This window comes from Salmo salar, chromosome 01 (genome assembly GCF_965601325.2).
Source record: "Salmo salar chromosome 01, fSalSal1, whole genome shotgun sequence".
In the NCBI taxonomy this organism is placed as follows: domain Eukaryota; kingdom Metazoa; phylum Chordata; class Actinopteri; order Salmoniformes; family Salmonidae; genus Salmo; species Salmo salar.
Window position 1 is genome coordinate 6,471,868 of NC_138291.1, and position 23,191 is coordinate 6,495,058.

General features: G+C 49.7%; 1 protein-coding gene across 3 annotated transcripts in view; it reads right to left on the bottom strand.

Annotated features, from left to right (window-relative positions):
* Window positions 1-1,186: 1,186 nt before the first annotated feature.
* map4k5 (mitogen-activated protein kinase kinase kinase kinase 5) overlaps window positions 1,187-23,191 on the bottom strand; it is a 119,693-nt gene continuing 97,688 nt past the window's right edge. For all 3 annotated transcript variants that reach the window (XM_045709476.2, XM_045709553.2, XM_082960638.1), the window contains 6 exons: window positions 20,970-21,147; window positions 19,440-19,508; window positions 17,807-17,899; window positions 17,459-17,529; window positions 13,342-13,397; window positions 1,187-4,726 (listed from right to left, as the gene is read on the bottom strand). In XM_045709476.2, coding sequence (XP_045565432.1) covers window positions 4,639-4,726; window positions 13,342-13,397; window positions 17,459-17,529; window positions 17,807-17,899; window positions 19,440-19,508; window positions 20,970-21,147 — 555 coding nt within the window. In that variant the 3' untranslated portion in view covers window positions 1,187-4,638. The remainder of the gene's footprint in view (window positions 4,727-13,341; window positions 13,398-17,458; window positions 17,530-17,806; window positions 17,900-19,439; window positions 19,509-20,969; window positions 21,148-23,191) is intronic.

Consider the following 23,191-nt stretch of genomic DNA (forward strand, 5'->3'; position numbering starts at 1 on the left):
TTGACAAAACATTATGTCCAAGTCAAGAAAACTTACCAGCAGCCAGTTGACACACTGGTAGCTAGCATTGTAGCAGGTGGTTTTTCTATGCCATTTTAGTTTTCTTCCAGTTGTATTATTTTAGCAGACCCCCTGTCATACCCCAGGGTGCCCAGGGTTGAATACCCATGTAGTACAGCAGGGCTTCCTAAAACGTGTTCACCCAGGCCCAGCACTGGGGAACATCTCACGTCTATTTCAATGGGCACAAACACTGTTAATAACAAGCTGTTCACACCCTGCTTGTTGGCTGAGAGAACATTTTTGTAGGTTTAAAAGCGTATTTCCGCCAATTCTACACATTTTGTCATATGGTGAATTTTTGACGTTTTAAAGCTCATTCTATTGCAATTCTATACATTTTGCCATGTCTATTCATGTGATATGAGTCACTTAAACATTACAAAATCTATGGGGCAAAAAAAACAACATTTTCTAAAAAGAAACGTTAACGGCTATGGGCTAGTTGGATCAGAACATTTCTGACAAGGTAGCAGCTAAGGTATGTATCGACTGATGTAACGAGAGGAACCGATGATGGAATACCCAATATAGAAGACGACCCCACCATGGCAGAGTGTTATCCCGGACTTTATTCACTGACTGGCCGCAGAACGATCACTTGTGAACTGGTCGATAGGTGACTGTGCATAAGCAGTGTACACATTTTCTGTAATGAGCTGCTATTGTTTTCTTAATGTAAGACCCTCCCAACTGAAAGATAATTCAGAACTGGCACCTATTATTATCATCATCTGTCTGACAGTGACATCGTTCGTCCTATTTTCTTTTTGCGTCAGTAAATACCAGACAGGGACTGCTCCAGTTTCTAACTCTTAATTCCACGGAGACCAATTAGTGTTGCGGTGGAATACGGCAGTGGAATGACAGACTGAAAGGTAGTCTTATTCGTTATGGAAAACAAACTTTCCCCCGGGGATCGGGACGTCAACAGATAACTGGCTCAACAATACTGTATCAATTCTTTCCATACACCTTCGTACAGATGGCCTTCCCTGCTCCCAGATCTGTTTGTATCCCCTTGACAGTGACCATAGGAGTTAGCAAGCCAAATATAGGAGTTGACACACACGTCACAGCAGCCTGGGTTTACTGGCAGTTAGTAAGTAGAACGACAGTAGGTGTGTATTGTTAATAGTTTTAAAAAATGTTTTATTACAATAACTGCATACATTCAAAGTTTTGAAGGGAAGGCCAATGATGTTACAGAAAACTAATGTATTTCCCTTGTTTTGTCATTTTAAATAAAAAAAGAAAATTTACAAAAGTGCTTCTTACATGGTGCAAAAATACTGAATAAAGTCAAAGTTTAAAAGGAAAAAAAACCCAGGAACAAAACATTTGACATTATATTCAAATTCTAAAATGCTACCAAGCCGGAGGGAGGAAGAGAGGTGGATTATGGGAACGTCCCAAATGGAAGCCTATTCACTATTAGGTGCACTATATTTAACCAGAGCTCTATGGGCCCCTGATCAAAAGTAGTGCACTAAATAGGGAATAGGGGGCCATTTGGGAAGCAAGCCTACACCAAACGGTCATAGAAAAACAACAACCCATCGATAGAGGTTAATATTAAAAATGGTTTGGATGAAACGACAACACCTCAAATAAATGTAAATTAATATATATAAAAAAAAAAATGTAACTATCCCGCACAACCTGTCAATTCAACATGCCCTAATAATTGCTTAGATATTAATAAATAACGTTTAAATTACCCACATCAAACAAAATAGATGGACATTCTATCTGAACCAGTCTATATTAGTTGAACGAGAGCTGGAAAGGCTTAGCGCGGCAGCAACTAGCTCTGGTCCAAGGCGTTACGACGGCTTGCTAACACTGAAGGCTCCGCGTTAACAAGCAGCCCTAAAGCTTATCGCCAACCAGACCTGTGACAGTCAGTTGCTTGGTTACAAAGGACTTTTTGATACACACACAAAGAAACTCCCATTTATTCACTCCCTACCAGACCTAAATGTCTGAATTATTATGGCACTTGTTTTCAGTCACACCTCTAGATACTTTTCTTGTTCCTATTTCAGTTGATATGTAATCCATGTGGGAGAGGAGGCTGCTGCAGGGTGAGGGTGGGAGAGGAGGCTGCTGCAGGGTGAGGGTGGGAGAGGAGGCTGCTGCAGGGTGAGGGTGGGAGAGGAGGCTGCTGCAGGGTGAGGGTGGGAGAGGAGGCTGCTGCAGGGTGAGGGTGGGAGAGGAGGCTGCTGCAGGGTGAGGGTGGGAGAGGAGGCTGCTGCAGGGTGAGGGTGGGAGAGGAGGCTGCTGCAGGGTGAGGGTGGGAGAGGAGGCTGCTGCAGGGTGAGGGTGGGAGAGGAGGCTGCTGCAGGGTGAGGGTGGGAGAGGAGGCTGCTGCAGGGTGAGGGTGGGAGAGGAGGCTGCTGCAGGGTGAGGGTGGGAGAGGAGGCTGCTGCAGGGTGAGGGTGGGAGAGGAGGCTGCTGCAGGGTGAGGGTGGGAGAGGAGGCTGCTGCAGGGTGAGGGTGGGAGAGGAGGCTGCTGCAGGGTGAGGGTGGGAGAGGAGGCTGCTGCAGGGTGAGGGTGGGAGAGGAGGCTGCTGCAGGGTGAGGGTGGGAGAGGAGGCTGCTGCAGGGTGAGGGTGGGAGAGGAGGCTGCAGGGTGAGGGTGGGAGAGGAGGCTGCTGCAGGGTGAGGGTGGGAGAGGAGGCTGCTGCAGGGTGAGGGTGGGAGAGGAGGCTGCTACAGGGTGAGGGTGGGAGAGGAGGCTGCTACAGGGTGAGGGTGGGAGAGGAGGCTGCTACAGGGTGAGGGTGGGAGAGGAGGCTGCTGCAGGGTGAGGGTGGGAGAGGAGGCTGCTGCAGGGTGAGGGTGGGAGAGGAGGCTGCAGGGTGAGGGTGGGAGAGGAGGCTGCAGGGTGAGGGTGGGAGAGGAGGCTGCTGCAGGGTGAGGGTGGTTGAGGAGGCTGCTGCAGGGTGAGGGTGGGAGAGGAGGCTGCTGCAGGGTGAGGGTGGGAGAGGAGGCTGCTACAGGGTGAGGGTGGGAGAGGAGGCTGCTACAGGGTGAGGGTGGGAGAGGAGGCTGCAGGGTGAGGGTGGGAGAGGAGGCTGCTGCAGGGTGAGGGTGGTTGAGGAGGCTGCTGCAGGGTGAGGGTGGGAGAGGAGGCTGCTACAGGGTGAGGGTGGGAGAGGAGGCTGCAGGGTGAGGGTGGGAGAGGAGGCTGCTGCAGGGTGAGGGTGGGAGAGGAGGCTGCTGCAGGGTGAGGGTGGGAGAGGAGGCTGCTGCAGGGTGAGGGTGGGAGAGGAGGCTGCTGCAGGGTGAGGGTGGGAGAGGAGGCTGCTGCAGGGTGAGGGTGGGAGAGGAGGCTGCTGCAGGGTGAGGGTGGGAGAGGAGGCTGCTACAGGGTGAGGGTGGGAGAGGAGGCTGCTACAGGGTGAGGGTGGGAGAGGAGGCTGCTACAGGGTGAGGGTGGGAGAGGAGGCTGCTACAGGGTGAGGGTGGGAGAGGAGTCTCCAGGGTGAGGATGGGAGAGGAGGCTGCAGGGTGAGGGTGGGAGAGGAGGCTGCAGGGTGAGGGTGGGAGAGGAGGCTGCAGGGTGAGGGTGGGAGAGGAGGCTGCAGGGTGAGGGTGGGAGAGGAGGCTGCAGGGTGAGGGTGGGAGAGGAGGCTGCAGGGTGAGGGTGGGAGAGGAGGCTGCAGGGTGAGGGTGGGAGAGGAGGCTGCAGGGTGAGGGTGGGAGAGTGGTGGTGGACAGGACTGTAGAGGGAGGAGGAGGTGCTGCTTGCCTGCTCAGCATAAGGCCGTTGGAAGATCTGTGTTGAGGAAGGAGGTGGTTTTGCTTGAAGCATCACAGTCCCCTCGTCTGACCTGTTGGTTGATGACCTGCTGTTTCTGGATTCACTAACTAGTTCCTGGGTTTGGTGACACAGTTCAACCTAAGATTTTATATAACTAAACCAAGATAGATCGCAGCCTGTCGTTTCCAATGGGAACAAATGAGTCATAGTGGGCAGAACAAGCAAGAAGGTGGGCAGAGCCAAGCACGATCTAGCAAGATCCTATTGGAGCCTTCTAGCATACATCTACATATTTCCGTTAGGGAACACCTACTCTGTGAAGTATGCAATAACTCAATTCACCTTTGCACTCCTTGTAACAGCATGATTTAAAAAAAAAAGGGTAAAGTCTACAAAAATGAATCCATTCCGTTCATAACAGATTCTAGTTTTGAGAACAGAAAACTGTATTGTGATCAAATGTTTCATTGATGAGAAGATTTGCAGAATGTCGGTCAAAATCCATCTCGTTCCATCTTCTCCCACTGCCCGCCAGTGGGCCTTCCTCTCACTACCATATTTGGTAACCCGGATGCTTCACATTTTATACATCCAGTGAAGTATCTGTCTCATTGTTCTATGTGTGGTTGTACCATGAGTTCAGGCGGTATGAGAGCCTGCTGAGAGAAGTGAAGGGACTGCTGTGAGCTTATCCACTTCCTGGTAATTCTTCACCTATCCAATGGGTCTGTAGGTGCTCTCCACTGCTCCTCCTCTCTCTGTGTGGAGTCACTGGGTCACAGGTATGAGCTGGTAACATGGTTAAAGGGCTAGTAACTGTTCTCATGTCCAGCCAGGATGTACAGGTTGCTGAGGGCTGTGGGGTTGTCAGTGGGTCGACTCTCCAGAACCACCACCCTGTTAGAAAGAGAGAGAGATATGTCAGTTAGCAGCAGCTCTCCAGAACCACCACCCTGTTAGAGATGTCAGTTAGCAGCAGCTCTCCAGAACCACCACCCTGTTAGAGAGAGAGATGTCAGTTAGCAGCAGCTCCCCAGAACCACCACCCTGTTAGAGAGAGATGTCAGTTAGCAGCAGCTCTCCAGAACCACCACCCTGTTAGAGAGAGAGATGTCAGTTAGCAGCAGCTCTCCAGAACCACCACCCTGTTAGAGAGAGATGTCAGTTAGCAGCAGCTCTCCAGAACCACCACCCTGTTAGAGAGAGATGTCAGTTAGCAGCAGCTCTCCAGAACCACCACCCTGTTAGAGAGAGATGTCAGTTAGCAGCAGCTCTCCAGAACCACCACCCTGTTAGAGAGAGAGATGTCAGTTAGCAGCAGCTCTCCAGAACCACCACCCTGTTAGAGAGAGAGATGTCAGTTAGCAGCAGCTCTCCAGAACCACCACCCTGTTAGAGAGAGAGAGATGTCAGTTAGCAGCAGCTCTCCAGAACCACCACCCTGTTAGAGAGAGAGATGTCAGTTAGCAGCAGCTCTCCAGAACCACCACCCTGTTAGAGAGAGAGATGTCAGTTAGCAGCAGCTCTCCAGAACCACCACCCTGTTAGAGAGAGAGAGATGTCAGTTAGCAGCAGCTCTCCAGAACCACCACCCTGTTAGAGAGAGAGATGTCAGTTAGCAGCAGCTCTCCAGAACCACCACCCTGTTAGAGAGAGAGATGTCAGTTAGCAGCAGCTCTCCAGAACCACCACCCTGTTAGAGAGAGAGAGAGATGTCAGTTAGCAGCAGCTCTCCAGAACCACCACCCTGTTAGAGAGAGATGTCAGTTAGCAGCAGCTCTCCAGAACCACCACCCTGTTAGAGAGAGAGATGTCAGTTAGCAGCAGCTCTCCAGAACCACCACCCTGTTAGAGAGAGATGTCAGTTAGCAGCAGCTCTCCAGAACCACCACCCTGTTAGAGAGAGAGATGTCAGTTAGCAGCAGCTCTCCAGAACCACCACCCTGTTAGAGAGAGATGTCAGTTAGCAGCAGCTCTCCAGAACCACCACCCTGTTAGAGAGAGAGATGTCAGTTAGCAGCAGCTCTCCAGAACCACCACCCTGTTAGAGAGAGAGATGTCAGTTAGCAGCAGCTCCCCAGAACCACCACCCTGTTAGAGAGAGATGTCAGTTAGCAGCAGCTCTCCAGAACCACCACCCTGTTAGAGAGAGATGTCAGTTAGCAGCAGCTCTCCAGAACCACCACCCTGTTAGAGAGAGATGTCAGTTAGCAGCAGCTCTCCAGAACCACCACCCTGTTAGAGAGAGAGATGTCAGTTAGCAGCAGCTCTCCAGAACCACCACCCTGTTAGAGAGAGAGATGTCAGTTAGCAGCAGCTCTCCAGAACCACCACCCTGTTAGAGAGAGAGATGTCAGTTAGCAGCAGCTCTCCAGAACCACCACCCTGTTAGAGAGAGAGATGTCAGTTAGCAGCAGCTCTCCAGAACCACCACCCTGTTAGAGAGAGATGTCAGTTAGCAGCAGCTCTCCAGAACCACCACCCTGTTAGAGAGAGAGATGTCAGTTAGCAGCAGCTCTCCAGAACCACCACCCTTTAGAGAGAGATGTCAGTTAGCAGCAGCTCTCCAGAACCACCACCCTGTTAGAGAGATGTCAGTTAGCAGCAGCTCTCCAGAACCACCACCCTGTTAGAGAGAGAGATGTCAGTTAGCAGCAGCTCTCCAGAACCACCACCCTGTTAGAGAGAGAGATGTCAGTTAGCAGCAGCTCTCCAGAACCACCACCCTGTTAGAGAGAGAGAGATGTCAGTTAGCAGCAGCTCTCCAGAACCACCACCCTGTTAGAGAGAGATTCAGTTAGCAGCAGCTCTCCAGAACCACCACCCTGTTAGAGAGAGATGTCAGTTAGCAGCAGCTCTCCAGAACCACCACCCTGTTAGAGAGAGATGTCAGTTAGCAGCAGCTCTCCAGAACCACCACCCTGTTAGAGAGAGAGATGTCAGTTAGCAGCAGCTCTCCAGAACCACCACCCTGTTAGAGAGAGATGTCAGTTAGCAGCAGCTCTCCAGAACCACCACCCTGTTAGAGAGAGATGTCAGTTAGCAGCAGCTCTCCAGAACCACCACCCTGTTAGAGAGAGAGATGTCAGTTAGCAGCAGCTCTCCAGAACCACCACCCTGTTAGAGAGAGAGATGTCAGTTAGCAGCAGCTCTCCAGAACCACCACCCTGTTAGAGAGAGATGTCAGTTAGCAGCAGCTCTCCAGAACCACCACCCTGTTAGAGAGAGAGATGTCAGTTAGCAGCAGCTCTCCAGAACCACCACCCTGTTAGAGAGAGAGATGTCAGTTAGCAGCAGCTCTCCAGAACCACCACCCTGTTAGAGAGAGATGTCAGTTAGCAGCAGCTCTCCAGAACCACCACCCTGTTAGAGAGAGAGATGTCAGTTAGCAGCAGCTCTCCAGAACCACCACCCTGTTAGAGAGAGATGTCAGTTAGCAGCAGCTCTCCAGAACCACCACCCTGTTAGAGAGAGAGAGATGTCAGTTAGCAGCAGCTCTCCAGAACCACCACCCTGTTAGAGAGAGAGATGTCAGTTAGCAGCAGCTCTCCAGAACCACCACCCTGTTAGAGAGAGATGTCAGTTAGCAGCAGCTCTCCAGAACCACCACCCTGTTAGAGAGAGATGTCAGTTAGCAGCAGCTCTCCAGAACCACCACCCTGTTAGAGAAGAGATGTCAGTTAGCAGCAGCTCTCCAGAACCACCACCCTGTTAGAGAGAGAGATGTCAGTTAGCAGCAGCTCTCCAGAACCACCACCCTGTTAGAGAGAGAGAGATGTCAGTTAGCAGCAGCTCTCCAGAACCACCACCCTGTTAGAGAGAGAGAGATGTCAGTTAGCAGCAGCTCTCCAGAACCACCACCCTGTTAGAGAGAGAGAGATGTCAGTTAGCAGCAGCTCTCCAGAACCACCACCCTGTTAGAGAGAGAGATGTCAGTTAGCAGCAGCTCTCCAGAACCACCACCCTGTTAGAGAGAGAGAGATGTCAGTTAGCAGCAGCTCTCCAGAACCACCACCCTGTTAGAGAGAGATGTCAGTTAGCAGCAGCTCTCCAGAACCACCACCCTGTTAGAGAGAGAGATGTCAGTTAGCAGCAGCTCTCCAGAACCACAACAACAACACTACAGCGGGTTATAGCTGCTAACCAGGTCCCCATCTGGAGAAAACACACACAGAACAGAACAGAATTCATTGAATAGAATTGCTAGAATATCTTGGTGGGTTAAAGAGTAGCAGGCAGCTAGACAGAGATTATGAGGAGTAGAGAGGGTGGTGCCATCCTTCCGGCAGAGTGACAGATGAGATGAGGAGTATCTCTGCCCACAGAGGGTAACAGTCCAAGACCAGAGTGTCTGATTTATCAGATGGAATTACAGAGGAGCAGAGAGACACTCAAACCAGGCTGGCGTGGCAGTGCCCAGGTGCCAGTCTGAATAAAACATTCAGGTTGGATTGGCAGAGCACAGGCTGTTGCAGGAGAATCAGAATGGGCTGAGCCTAAAGCACCACGGGGCCTTGTCCTGGGAGAACCATCATTACTAGGAGATCTACCACCACAGGGTGGGAAATGTGTCCGAGCCACGACGTTAAATCATATTGAGTGGTTTCTATAGTTGAGGACTGGTGTAGAGGGCTAGGATACTGCCCTGCCCACTCTGCAGCATGTAACCAACCAGGGAGTTAAATCACATTGAGTGGTTTCTATAGTTGAGGACTGGTGTAGAGGGCTAGGATACTGCCCTGCCCACTCTGCCCACTCTGCAGCATGTAACCAACCAGGGAGTTAAATCACATTGAGTGGTTTCTATAGTTGAGGACTGGTGTAGAGGGCTAGGGACTGCCCTGCCCACTCTGCCCACTCTGCAGCATGTAACCAACCAGGGAGTTAAATCACATTGAGTGGTTTCTATAGTTGAGGACTGGTGTAGAGGGCTAGGATACTGCCCTGCCCACTCTGCCCACTCTGCAGCATGTAACCAACCAGGGAGTTAAATCACATTGAGTGGTTTCTATAGTTGAGGACTGGTGTAGAGGGCTAGGATACTGCCCTGCCCACTCTGCAGCATGTAACCAACCAGGGAGTTAAATCACATTGACTGGTTTCTATAGTTGAGGACTGGTGTAGAGGGCTAGGGGACTGCCCTGCCCACTCTGCCCACTCTGCAGCATGTAACCAACCAGGGAGTTAAATCACATTGAGTGGTTTCTATAGTTGAGGACTGGTGTAGAGGGCTAGGATACTGCCCTGCCCACTCTGCCCACTCTGCAGCATGTAACCAACCAGGGAGTTAAATCACATTGAGTGGTTTCTATAGTTGAGGACTGGTGTAGAGGGCTAGGATACTGCCCTGCCCACTCTGCCCACTCTGCAGCATGTAACCAACCAGGGAGTTAAATCACATTGAGTGGTTTCTATAGTTGAGGACTGGTGTAGCGGGCTAGGATACTGCCCTGCCCACTCTGCAGCATGTAACCAACCAGGGAGTTAAATCACATTGACTGGTTTCTATAGTTGAGGACTGGTGTAGAGGGCTAGGATACTGCCCTGCCCACTCTGCAGCATGTAACCAACCAGGGAGTTAAATCACATTGAGTGGTTTCTATAGTTGAGGACTGGTGTAGAGGGCTAGGATACTGCCCTGCCCACTCTGCAGCATGTAACCAACCAGGGAGTTAAATCACATTGAGTGGTTTCTATAGTTGAGGACTGGTGTAGAGGGCTAGGATACTGCCCTGCCCACTCTGCAGCATGTAACCAACCAGGGAGTTAAATCACATTGAGTGGTTTCTATAGTTGAGGACTGGTGTAGAGGGCTAGGATACTGCCCTGCCCACTCTGCCCACTCTGCAGCATGTAACCAACCAGGGAGTTAAATCACATTGAGTGGTTTCTATAGTTGAGGACTGGTGTAGAGGGCTAGGATACTGCCCTGCCCACTCTGCAGCATGTAACCAACCAGGGAGTTAAATCACATTGAGTGGTTTCTATAGTTGAGGACTGGTGTAGAGGGCTAGGATACTGCCCTGCCCACTCTGCCCACTCTGCAGCATGTAACCAACCAGGGAGTTAAATCACATTGAGTGGTTTCTATAGTTGAGGACTGGTGTAGAGGGCTAGGATACTGCCCTGCCCACTCTGCCCACTCTGCAGCATGTAACCAACCAGGGAGTTAAATCACATTGAGTGGTTTCTATAGTTGAGGACTGGTGTAGAGGGCTAGGATACTGCCCTGCCACTCTGCCCACTCTGCAGCATGTAACCAACCAGGGAGTTAAATCACATTGAGTGGTTTCTATAGTTGAGGACTGGTGTAGAGGGCTAGGATACTGCCCTGCCCACTCTGCAGCATGTAACCAACCAGGGAGTTAAATCACATTGAGTGGTTTCTATAGTTGAGGACTGGTGTAGAGGGCTAGGGGACTGCCCTGCCCACTCTGCCCACTCTGCAGCATGTAACCAACCAGGGAGTTAAATCACATTGAGTGGTTTCTATAGTTGAGGACTGGTGTAGAGGGCTAGGATACTGCCCTGCCCACTCTGCCCACTCTGCAGCATGTAACCAACCAGGGAGTTAAATCACATTGAGTGGTTTCTATAGTTGAGGACTGGTGTAGAGGGCTAGGATACTGCCCTGCCCACTCTGCCCACTCTGCAGCATGTAACCAACCAGGGAGTTAAATCACATTGAGTGGTTTCTATAGTTGAGGACTGGTGTAGAGGGCTAGGATACTGCCCTGCCCACTCTGCCCACTCTGCAGCATGTAACCAACCAGGGAGTTAAATCACATTGAGTGGTTTCTATAGTTGAGGACTGGTGTAGAGGGCTAGGATACTGCCCTGCCCACTCTGCCCACTCTGCAGCATGTAACCAACCAGGGAGTTAAATCACATTGAGTGGTTTCTATAGTTGAGGACTGGTGTAGAGGGCTAGGATACTGCCCTGCCCACTCTGCAGCATGTAACCAACCAGGGAGTTAAATCACATTGAGTGGTTTCTATAGTTGAGGACTGGTGTAGAGGGCTAGGGGACTGCCCTGCCCACTCTGCCCACTCTGCAGCATGTAACCAACCAGGGAGTTAAATCACATTGAGTGGTTTCTATAGTTGAGGACTGGTGTAGAGGGCTAGGATACTGCCTGCCCACTCTGCCCACTCTGCAGCATGTAACCAACCAGGGAGTTAAATCACATTGAGTGGTTTCTATAGTTGAGGACTGGTGTAGAGGGCTAGGATACTGCCCTGCCCACTCTGCAGCATGTAACCAACCAGGGAGTTAAATCACATTGACTGGTTTCTATAGTTGAGGACTGGTGTAGAGGGCTAGGATACTGCCCTGCCCACTCTGCCCACTCTGCAGCATGTAACCAACCAGGGAGTTAAATCACATTGAGTGGTTTCTATAGTTGAGGACTGGTGTAGAGGGCTAGGATACTGCCCTGCCCACTCTGCCCACTCTGCAGCATGTAACCAACCAGGGAGTTAAATCACATTGAGTGGTTTCTATAGTTGAGGACTGGTGTAGAGGGCTAGGATACTGCCCTGCCCACTCTGCCCACTCTGCAGCATGTAACCAACCAGGGAGTTAAATCACATTGAGTGGTTTCTATAGTTGAGGACTGGTGTAGAGGGCTAGGATACTGCCCTGCCCACTCTGCAGCATGTAACCAACCAGGGAGTTAAATCACATTGAGTGGTTTCTATAGTTGAGGACTGGTGTAGCGGGCTAGGATACTGCCCTGCCCACTCTGCAGCATGTAACCAACCAGGGAGTTAAATCACATTGAGTGGTTTCTATAGTTGAGGACTGGTGTAGAGGGCTAGGATACTGCCCTGCCCACTCTGCAGCATGTAACCAACCAGGGAGTTAAATCACATTGAGTGGTTTCTATAGTTGAGGACTGGTGTAGCGGGCTAGGATACTGCCCTGCCCACTCTGCAGCATGTAACCAACCAGAAGCTATAATGTGAGTCACATAGATAACATGGAGGTTTTACAAGCCTCTTCTGATAGCATTGAGATTACAATGAGGTATCCCACTCAGACTCAAAGTGTTTGAATGATGAAAGATTGTTGATTTATAACCACGGTTGTGTGATCTGGGGCACATGCTTCGTCATAGCAACGGAAGCAGACCTGGAGAGAGAGGGAGAGAGAGACAGTCACCAGAGCTGGGGACCTCTCCTCTATAGAGAGGTCTGAAGAGGACTCAGACTAAGGGGAGGGGGGGGGAGAAAGAGAAAGACGGAGAGAGACAGAGAGAGAGAAAGAGACAGAGAGAGACGGAGAGAGACAGAGAGAGACAGAGAGAGACAGAGAGAGAGAGCGAGACAGAGAGAGACGGAGAGAGAGAGCGAGACAGAGAGAGACGGAGAGAGAGAGCGAGACAGAGAGAGACGGAGAGAGAGAGCGAGACAGAGAGAGACGGAGAGAGAGAGCGAGACAGAGAGAGACGGAGAGAGAGAGCGAGACAGAGAGAGACGGAGAGAGAGAGCGAGACAGAGAGAGACGGAGAAGAGAGCGAGACAGAGAGAGACGGAGAGAGAGAGCGAGACAGAGAGAGACGGAGAGAGAGAGCGAGACAGAGAGAGACGGAGAGAGACGGAGAGAGACGGAGAGAGAGAGCGAGACAGAGAGAGACGGAGAGAGACTGAGAGAGAGAGCGAGACAGAGAGAGACGGAGAGAGAGAGCGAGACAGAGAGAGACGGAGAGAGACGGAGAGAGAGAGACGGAGAGAGACGGAGAGAGAGAGAGCGAGACAGAGAGAGACGGAGAGAGAGAGCGAGACAGAGAGAGACGGAGAGAGAGAGCGAGACAGAGAGAGACGGAGAGAGAGAGCGAGACAGAGAGAGACGGAGAGAGAGAGCGAGACAGAGAGACGGACAGAGAGAGCGAGACAGAGAGAGACGGAGAGAGAGAGAGAGAGCGACAGAGAGAGAGAGAGAGAGCGAGAGAGACAGAGAGAGACGGAGAGAGAGACGGAGAGAGACGGAGAGAGAGACGGAGAGAGAGACGGAGAGAGAGAGAGACGGAGAGAGACAGCCACCAGAGCTGGGGACCTCTCCTCTATAGAGAAGTCTGAAGAGGACTCAGACTAAGGGGAGGAGGGGGGGGGGGGGGAGAAAGAGAAAGACGGAGAGAGAAGTAGGATGTTTGGTGGTTTCCAGGCGATGGTTAAACACAGGGACCTGTGGGAGGACACTTGCTCCCTGGAGACAGCCACTAGCTACCAGCCCTGCCTCTGTGGCTTTATAGAGGTCAAAGGGCACTACATAAATCATCTATACAACTAGAATGGAAAACAGAGGAAAGAGATGGGGGAGGCAGAAAGTAAAGAGAGAGTGAGAGAAAGAGCGAAAAGTTGAGACAGAGAGGGGGAATGAGGACAGGTAAGTGAATAATTAAAATACAATCATTTGAAGCACCAACCTGTCAGATCTGGAGACAGACAGACAGACAGACAGACAGACAGACAGAAAAAGAGTTAAAAACACAATCATTTCAAGCACCAACCTGTCAGATCCGAGGAGACGGAAGACTCGGCTGGGATCAGAAATCTCCTGGGTGACCTGTAGATTAAAGGAAGGAATAGACTTCATCAACACGGAAACATACACAGGGACATTAATCAACATGGAAACATACACAGGGACATTAATCAACATGGAAACATACACAGGGACATTAATCAACACGGAAACATACACAGGGACATTAATCAACATGGAAACATACACAGGGACATTGATGAGGAGCTACATGGAACATTAAACTGTACCCAGTCATGGTTTTGCCCCAATACTGTTAACACTTTACAAGGAGTCTTCATTTCTATGCAAAGTATAAGTGAGCGATCTTATATTTCCCCATTACAGTCCATCCCATGATTACAGACCTCAGTAGCCCCCCCACATGACCTCAGTAGACCCCCCCACGACCTCAGTAGCCCCCCCATATGACCTCAGTAACCCCCCCCATATGACCTCAGTAACCCCCCCATATGACCTCAGTAACCCCCCCATATGACCTCAGTAACCCCCCCCATATGACCTCAGTAGCCCCCCCATATGACCTCAGTAGCCCCCGCCCATATGACCTCAGTAGCCGCCCCCCCCATATGACCTCAGTAGCCCCCCCCCCATATGACCTCAGTAGCCCCCCCCCATATGACCTCAGTAGCCCCCCCCCATATGACCTCAGTAGCCCCCCCCCCATATGACCTCAGTAGCCCCCCCCATATGACCTCAGTAACCCCCCCCCATATGACCTCAGTAGCCCCCCCATATGACCTCAGTAGCCCCCCCCATATGACCTCAGTAACCCCCCCCATATGACCTCAGTAACCCCCCCATATGACCTCAGTAACCCCCCCCATATGACCTCAGTAACCCCCCCATATGACCTCAGTAACCCCCCCATATGACCTCAGTAACCCCCCCATATGACCTCAGTAGCCCCCCCCATATGACCTCAGTAGCCCCCCCCCATATGACCTCAGTAGCCCCCCCCCATATGACCTCAGTAGCCCCCCCCATATGACCTCAGTAGCCCCCCCCATATGACCTCAGTAACCCCCCCCATATGACCTCAGTAACCCCCCCCATATGACCTCAGTAACCCCCCCCATATGACCTCAGTAACCCCCCCATATGACCTCAGTAACCCCCCCCCATATGACCTCAGTAACCCCCCATATGACCTCAGTAGCCCCCCCATATGACCTCAGTAACCCCCCCATATGACCTCAGTAACCCCCCCATATGACCTCAGTAGCCCCCCCATATGACCTCAGTAGCCCCCATGACCTCAGTAACCCCCCATATGACCTCAGTAACCCCCCCATATGACCTCAGTAGCCCCCCATATGACCTCAGTAGCCCCCCATGACCTCAGTAACCCCCCCTATGACCTCAGTAGCCCCCCCATATGACCTCAGTAACCCCCCCATATGACCTCAGTAGCCCCCCCCATATGACCTCAGTAACCCCCCCCCATATGACCTCAGTAACCCCCCCCATATGACCTCAGTAACCCCCCCCATATGACCTCAGTAACCCCCCCATATGACCTCAGTGAGCCCCCCCATATGACCTCAGTAGACCCCCCCATATGACCTCAGTAGACCCCCCCATATGACCTCAGTAGACCCCCCCATATGACCTCAGTAGCCCCCCCATATGACCTCAGTAGCCCCCCCATATGACCTCAGTAGTCCCCCCATATGACCTCAGTAGCCCCCCCATGACCTCAGTAGCCCCCCCCCCATATGACCTCAGTAGCCCCCCCCCCATATGACCTCAGTAGCCCCCCCCCCATATGACCTCAGTAGCCCCCCCATGACCTCAGTAGCCCCCCCATGACCTCAGTAGCCCCCCCATGACCTCAGTAGCCCCCCCCCCCCCATATGACCTCAGTAGCCCCCCCCCCCATATGACCTCAGTAGCCCACCCCCCCCCCCATATGACCTCAGTAGCCCCCCCTGCCAACCGTAGGTTACTCTGCCTATCAGAGTTCAGATGGACTCAGTGTTTCGCTGTGTGCCAACATAGACGAGTCCAGGAGAAAATCCTCTGGGATCACACTCTGAGGCTAAGCTACATGAAGCTATGTGTGTCTCTGTGTCCACCTGCAGGTAATGAAGTTGTCAACCTTTCACAGAGAGGATCTCATGTTAACCTGATCACCTGGCACACCACACACACACACACACACACACACACACACAATACACACACACGTCCAGAGATCACTGTGAGGTGAGGCATTCTGTTTTTATGAAAAGTGATAGGGGACACCCAGGGTAGTCTTTTCACTGCTACACACACACACACACACACACACACACACACACACACACACACACACACACACACACACACACACACACACACACACACACACACACACACGTGTGTATGACTGAGCTGAAACAAGGCTGTGTGTTGGCTGGGGGCTCAGCCCAGCGTTACAGTACAGTGTGTGTGTGTGTGTGTGTGTGTGTGTGTGTGTGTGTGTGTGTGTGTGTGTGTGTGTGTGTGTGTGTGTGTGTGTGGTGTGTGTGTGTGCGCGCCAGGGTGGAGCAGAACAACACGTTAGCCTGTCAAAATGTCAGATACCATGCAGTATTCATGTTCATCAGAAAATGAAACAGCTGCACAACAGAGGGTGAAGGTGGGCTGTTCAATTATTCATCCGCTCCGTCTCCTGTATGATTCTGTTGAAAAGCCTCCTTGAAGGAAGGCAGTGAAGTGGGGGACAGGACATTAGTCTATTGATATGATGCCTAGTAGGCTGATCGCTCCGGTGGGTACCTCCCGAGCCACCTTAAAGGCCTTGTTCTCGCCGTCATCAGGACCCCGGGTAACCCTAACCAGAGGGGTCTCTGTCCGGGTAAAGAACTCACACCGAGCAGGTGTCACTGGTGGTCATGCCTCCTAGTACACAGTTATCTGATCTAGGGCTGTCTGACAAAATAAACTATTGGTAGACCGAAATGTGTGTATTTTTTCTATATATAGACACAACATATGTGTTTTAATAAATTTGACTATGTGCATTGAGTTTGTCTGATGCTTTAAGCTTACGGTTTGATGAAGTGGGACAAATGCCTCAAGAGGGCGCCAGAAACCTAGTTAACCAGAAGAAGAAGGAAAAAAAAACCTGACCCAACTATTTTCCTCCCGTTCCTTCCTGCTGGCTTCGGCAGATTCTGCCATTTCTCTCCTGACGTCGCTGGTAAGAGGCTACAGGAGGATTCGGCGACCTTTCTCATGTGGAATGTCCATTTATCTTACCATTTCTACCCATCTACGTGCCAGTTATGGTTTTCATATGCACATTTTCATGAAAGTTTAATTTAATTTATAATAATGTCTTCATATCTCAAAATCATTGTCACGTGGTTAATCAAAATGATATCCAAACGAAAACGATACACCTAAAATGTAACTTCTATTACCAACTATGTAAAAATAGTCTACATAAAAGCCAACAAATAAAAACAATGCAGCCTGCGGGTAGAACATCTCCTGCTGATAATAATTATCCTATAAATCACATTGGCTACACACGGCCTGTCTGCAAGGAACTGCAAACATTGTGTCAACTATTAACTTGGGTCCCTTGCAACATTGTAGAAAATATTCTGACTCTCTCCACCCTCCCTCTCTCTCTCTCTCTCTCTCTCTCTCTCTCTCTCCCCACCCTCTCTCTCTCCCTCCACCCTCTCTCTCTCCCCACCCTCTCTCCCTCTCCCCACCCTCTCTCTCTCCCCCCACCCTCTCTCTCCACCCTCCCTCCCTCCCTCCACCCTCTCGCCACCCTCTCTCTCTCCACCCACCCTCCCTCCACCCTCTCTCTCTCCCTCCACCCTCCCTCTCTCCCCTCCCTCTCTCTCTCCACCCTCCCTCTCTCCCTCCCTCTCTCTCTCCACCCTCCCTCTCTCTCTCTCTCTCTCTCTCCACCCTGACCGGTGCCTTTACAATCACCCTCCTGTATAGATCTGACTGGTCAGGTTTTGTTATTGTCATTTAGATTCCGTTTGATTGACAATGTGAAGCATGTCTAGAGTGTGACAGTACGGTTACAGATGACGTGACTGAATGTTTTTTCTACTAACGGTAACACCTACCTCGTTGGACTTGAAGCTCTTTCCCTGCATGCCGTGCTTCCAGAAGGCCAGAACACTGTCCTGAAGGCACACTGGAGGACAAGGGACGTCAGTTATCATACATATTATTATTACACAGTTTATCATACAAACGTATTACACCGTCACTGGAGAAGAAGGGAGAGGAATGTTACGACAGGGAGGATATCAGCAATCATCATACACATTAATATATATCGATGGTCGACGTTGACAATGACAAGAAAGGATGCATAATATTGAAGGGTAGTGGGATGTGAATACAGGGGAAACCATAACTAACACAGAAGTTACAGTAGTAGGTGAATAATATTAAAGAGCTCATCTTACCAACGGATCCAATGGCGAAGTCAAAGCTGAGCTCCGAGGCTAGCTTCTTATTGGACTTCAATCTTCCCATGAGGTTCACGATCTTTAGATTTTCTACAATAAAAACAGGACGGGGATTTTTGAATAGTGGCCGGATAAAAAAGCAGATATTTTATACATGTCCTCACTTACAAGGACATCACAGTGTCCGTTCTCAGCTGCTACGATGTTTCTCATTTCCTGAAATGGGTAAAAGATAACTGTCCTAATAATGCTCGGTGGTCTTAGAACGAGATGTAAAAGATTAAAACTAGAGGAGAGGGTGTCCCTGTCTGAGTTTAAACCTCTGGTAGAGGAAACTAAAACTAGAGGAGAGGGTTCAGTATGTAATCCCCCCCTTCTAGATGTGCTGGGTGGTACCATCTCAAGGTAGGGTTCAGTATGTAATCCCCCCCTTCTAGATGTGCTGGGTGGTACCATCTCAAGGTAGGGGTCAGTATGTAATCCCCCCTTCTAGATGTGCTGGGTGGTACCATCTCAAGGTAGGGGTTCAGTATGTAATCCCCCCCTTCTAGATGTGCTGGGTGGTACCATCTCAAGGTAGGGGTTCAGTATGTAATCCCCCCCTTCTAGATGTGCTGGGTGGTACCATCTCAAGGTAGGGGTTCAGTATGTAATCCCCCCCTTCTAGATGTGCTGGGTGGTACCATCTCAAGGTAGGGGTCAGTATGTAATCCCCCCTTCTAGATGTGCTGGGTGGTACCATCTCAAGGTAGGGGTTCAGTATGTAATCCCCCCCTTCTAGATGTGCTGGGTGGTACCATCTCAAGGTAGGGGTTCAGTATGTAATCCCCCCCTTCTAGATGTGCTGGGTGGTACCATCTCAAGGTAGGGGTTCAGTATGTAATCCCCCCCTTCTAGATGTGCTGGGTGGTACCATCTCAAGGTAGGGGTTCAGTATGTAATCCCCCCTTCTAGATGTGCTGGGTGGTACCATCTCAAGGTAGGGGTTCAGTATGTAATCCCCCCCTTCTAGATGTGCTGGGTGGTACCATCTCAAGGTAGGGGTTCAGTATGTAATCCCCCCCTTCTAGATGTGCTGGGTGATACCATCTCAAGGTAGGGGTTCAGTATGTAATCCCCCCTTCTAGATGTGCTGGGTGGTACCATCTCAAGGTAGGGGTTCAGTATGTAATCCCCCCCTTCTAGATGTGCTGGGCGGTACCATCTCAAGGTAGGGGTTCAGTATGTAATTGTATTATATTATATTGTGTTGTGTGTACACGCTGACAACTTCCTGCTGACCTCTTGCCAGGTCCCCCTCGAAAAACAAAGAGAGGTTTCTAAACTCAAGGGTCTTTTTCCTGGTTAAATAAATGAAATAATGACTGAAGGGCAAACAATTAACATCATGTCTACTTTCTCAGTGCAGGACTAGTTAGACTGAAATGGGAGTCCCAAATGGCTCACTATTACCTATGTAGTGCACTTCCCTATGGGCCCTGGTCAAAAAAGTAGTGCACTATCAGCCCTATGGGTCCTGTTCAAAAGTAGTGCACTACCAGCCCTATTGGCTCTGGTCAAAAGTAGTGCACTACATAGGGAATAGTGTACAAGTGGGGCTCAGAGGTTTGAGGTCAGAGGTCATACTTACTGTCCAGGCACACTAGCACTGTGTCCCTCTCCAGCTGGGTCACATGGATGGCATCCACTGCTTGACCAGCTAAGGGAAGACACATTGAAAATAATGGTTACCATAAAGATATCCCTACTGGAATCCAGAAATAGATCAACATAGGTGTTTCAATGTGTACATACAGTATGAATCCAGGGTTGTGTTCACGGTTTTAAAATGACATGCTTTGCAACAGAAAATGAAAATGAGCATTTTCAGGTAGTCTAGATAGTCCCTCCAAGTTTCCGTTTTCTTCCGTTTGGTGCCTATTGATCACATCTCAGTGAACCAGGAGGAGCCAGAGTTGAGGACGATAGTCTGTGTGTAGATCTAGCTAGCTTCGTAGCGTACCACTCACGAGGTGGTAGTGTGTGTTTGGTGCCTATTGATCCCCTCTCAGTGAACCAGGAGGAGCCAGAGTTGAGATTGATGGTACACTACATGACCAAAAGTATGTAGACACCTGCTCGTCGAACAACTCATTCCAAAATCATGGTCATTAATATAGAGTTGGTTCCCTCTTTGCTGCTTTAACAGCCTCCACTCTTCTGGGAAGGCTTTCCACTAGATGTTGGAACATTGCTGCGGGGACTTGCTTCCATTCAGCCATAAGAGCGTTAGTGATTCGAGCACAGAATCGTCTAGAATGTCATTGTATGCTGTAGCGTTTAGATTTCCCTTCATTGGAACTAAGGGGCCTGGCCCGAACCATGAAAACAGCCCCAGACCATTCTTCTTCTTCCACCAAACTTTACAGTTGGCACCATGCATTGGGGCAGGTAGCGTTCTCCTGGCATCCGCCAAACCCAGATTCGTCCATCGGACTGCCAGATGGTGAAGTGTGATTCATCACTCCAGAGAACGTGTTTCCATTGCTCCAGAGTCCAATGGCGGTGACCTTTACACCACTCCAGTCGACGCTTGGCAATGCACACGGCCACTTAGTAACGGCCACTTAGTAAGGACCGGATGCAATTTGAAAGTTGTTCATGCTTTGGTGTACACACAGCACAGTAAAACGGTATTATTTTATCAATAGGAGTGGAAAAAAGGTGCTGTGTGAACAGCCAAACACGTGAAAGATGGGAATAAAATAACAATAAGTAATAAAATAACGATAAGTAATAAAATAAAAGCCTATTTCACACCATAGCCAGCTGAATTTACATGTTAACTTTTCTTTCATGTTGATTACAGCTAAAATGAAAATGTAGCACCGACTCTCCCATGGATTGGTGGTTTCAGGATTGTCTCAATGAAGAGTTCGGCGTTGGACTAGACGCGTGCGATACGCGCGTGCAGTTACGAGGCTGCTAGAGTTAGCGGCAGGCGGACAAGCAATACCCACTGTCATAGTACGGATGAAGCCTGAGATGGAATGTGAAGCTAACTGAAGCTGGCTAGCTTCATAAAAGCCTGAGTAGATCTAGCTAGCTTCGTAGCGTACCACTCAGGAGGAGCCAGAGTTGAGGACGATAAGTCTCTGTGTAGTGTGCGTTTGTTCCTTACTTGATCCCATCTCAGTGAACCAGGAAGAGCAGGAGTTGAGGTTGATGGTCTCGAAGCGGACCACCTGGCCTGGCTCCGTGGCCTGGCTGACAGCTATACACACCATGGGGTATTCCTGCTCTGGAACCACCAACATCTCAAACACCTTCAGAGGGCTGGGCAGGGGGAAGTCAAAGTGCTGAGGGACAAAAGAGAGAGAGAGAGAGAGAGGGAGGGATGAGGGTCTCTGGAAGTAATGCTGAGGTGGTAAAGTGGGTTCTAATACCACAGTATGCCAGTCATTTTGTAAACTAAATAATATGGATGCTATAGCAATTTTCTAGGCAGAGAACTCCCATTTTCCTTCTCCATTAGCCTGCTCCTGAGCATGGACGTTTGCTGAATGGAACATAGCTTATGTGTTTGGTTCTAAGGAGTCCTGAATGGAACATAGCTTATGTGTTTGGTTCTAAGGAGTCCTGAATGGAACATAGCTTATGTGTTTGGTTCTAAGGAGTCCTGAATGGAACATAGCTTATGTGTTTGGTTCTAAGGAGTCCTTCTATAATATGTATTATGATGGCATGATTTGTTTCGAAACCAATGCTGTTGTTCACAGAGTACAACCTACTGTAGACCTGGGATAACTAGTTGTAACTCTGCTTTGTGGAAAGTTACTTTTTCAGGGAGAACAAATAGTTCCTTTGGAGGTGACTACAACTATTTGAATACAGATCCTCAAATATGGCAATTTTTTAAATTTATTATTTGAATACACATCTGAGAAAGAGACTACTTTGATTAAAGAGTCCCTATGGCTCAAGTCCTGGCCCCCGCGCTCAAGTCCTGGCCCCCGCGCTCAAGTCTGAGTCACTGGGTTCACATTAAGTCAAAATAAAAGTCATTTATCCAGTCAGATGTAGAGGCAAGAGGAATTTAGTCAATACATTATTTGCTTTGCCTTTCTTTCTGTGCCACCAAATGTTTGCATGTAGGCTACTGGTAATGTTACCAGGGCCACGTTCAGTTGAAAAACCATTCTCAAACGTTGCAAATAGAAATTCCATGAATAGAGCCAATGTTATTCCTTATTCAACATGTCAGAGGCATGTTTGTTCTACATAGCATATTTCTATCTGAACGTTCAAAAACCTCGCGCCCTGCTGAAGGGCTAGAATCTAGCCTGGCTAACAAATACAGTGGGGAAAGTGGGAGGGTTGAGCGACGTTACAAACTCAAAGACAGCCTACTTTTCTTTACTCAAGGGAGAGAAAAAAAACATACTGTAGCTAGAATGTTGTTTTACTATTAAACTCAATGCTGCTATTGTTTTTAATTCTGTAGAGCAGCTTGTATTTCTTAAACCAGGCAAAGGGAGCTAACTAGAAGGCTGGTTTTGACTGGTTAGCTCCAGGAAATCAAGAAAGTCACCTGTGCGATGTGTATAATTGGAGGCAGAGCCGGAGTGGAGCCTATCTGCCGACACTAATCGCTTGTTCCCCCGCAGCTCACCAGCTGATATACGCTGTATGTACCGGTGTTTCCCACTGCTGAACAGAAATGCACATCTGTGCTGGTAATATTAATTGTGCTCGCAATCTCTTGAAAAACTATTTTTCCAGTCCACTAAGTAGTCAGATTTTAGACAGAGATAATTTAGTCTCATTTTAGTTGTAGTTTTTTTCTGAGTCTATTGAGTCAGTTATAGTCTCATCAATTGCCACTGAAAAATAGGTGTTTGATGAATATTTGTCACTATTTTTGGAAACGAAATTAACACAGATGTCCAGCCTCCTGAATGTCCTTTGCCCCAGGTGTACATAATCATGTGAAACCAATTAACCAATGATATTTTGTATAAATTGTGATGGTCAACTACTGCAACTACTACAACAATTGAAAAAATTTGAAGGTGGGCCTCTCGAGTGGCGCAGTGGTCCAAGGCATTGCATCACAGTGCTAGAGGCGTCACGACAGATCTGAGTTCGATCCCGGGCTGTGTCGCCGCCCGGCCGCGACCGGGAGACCCATGAGACGGCGCACAATTAGCCCAGCGTCATCCACGTTAGGGGAGGGTTTGGTCGGCTGGGATGTCCTTGTCCCATCGCGCTCTAGCGACTCCTTGTGGTGGCCGTGGGCATGCATGCTGACTTCAGGTCGCCAGCTGTACGGTGTTTTCTACGACACATTGGTGCGGCTGGCTTCCGGGTTAAGTGAGCAGTGTGTCAAGAAGCAGTGCGGCT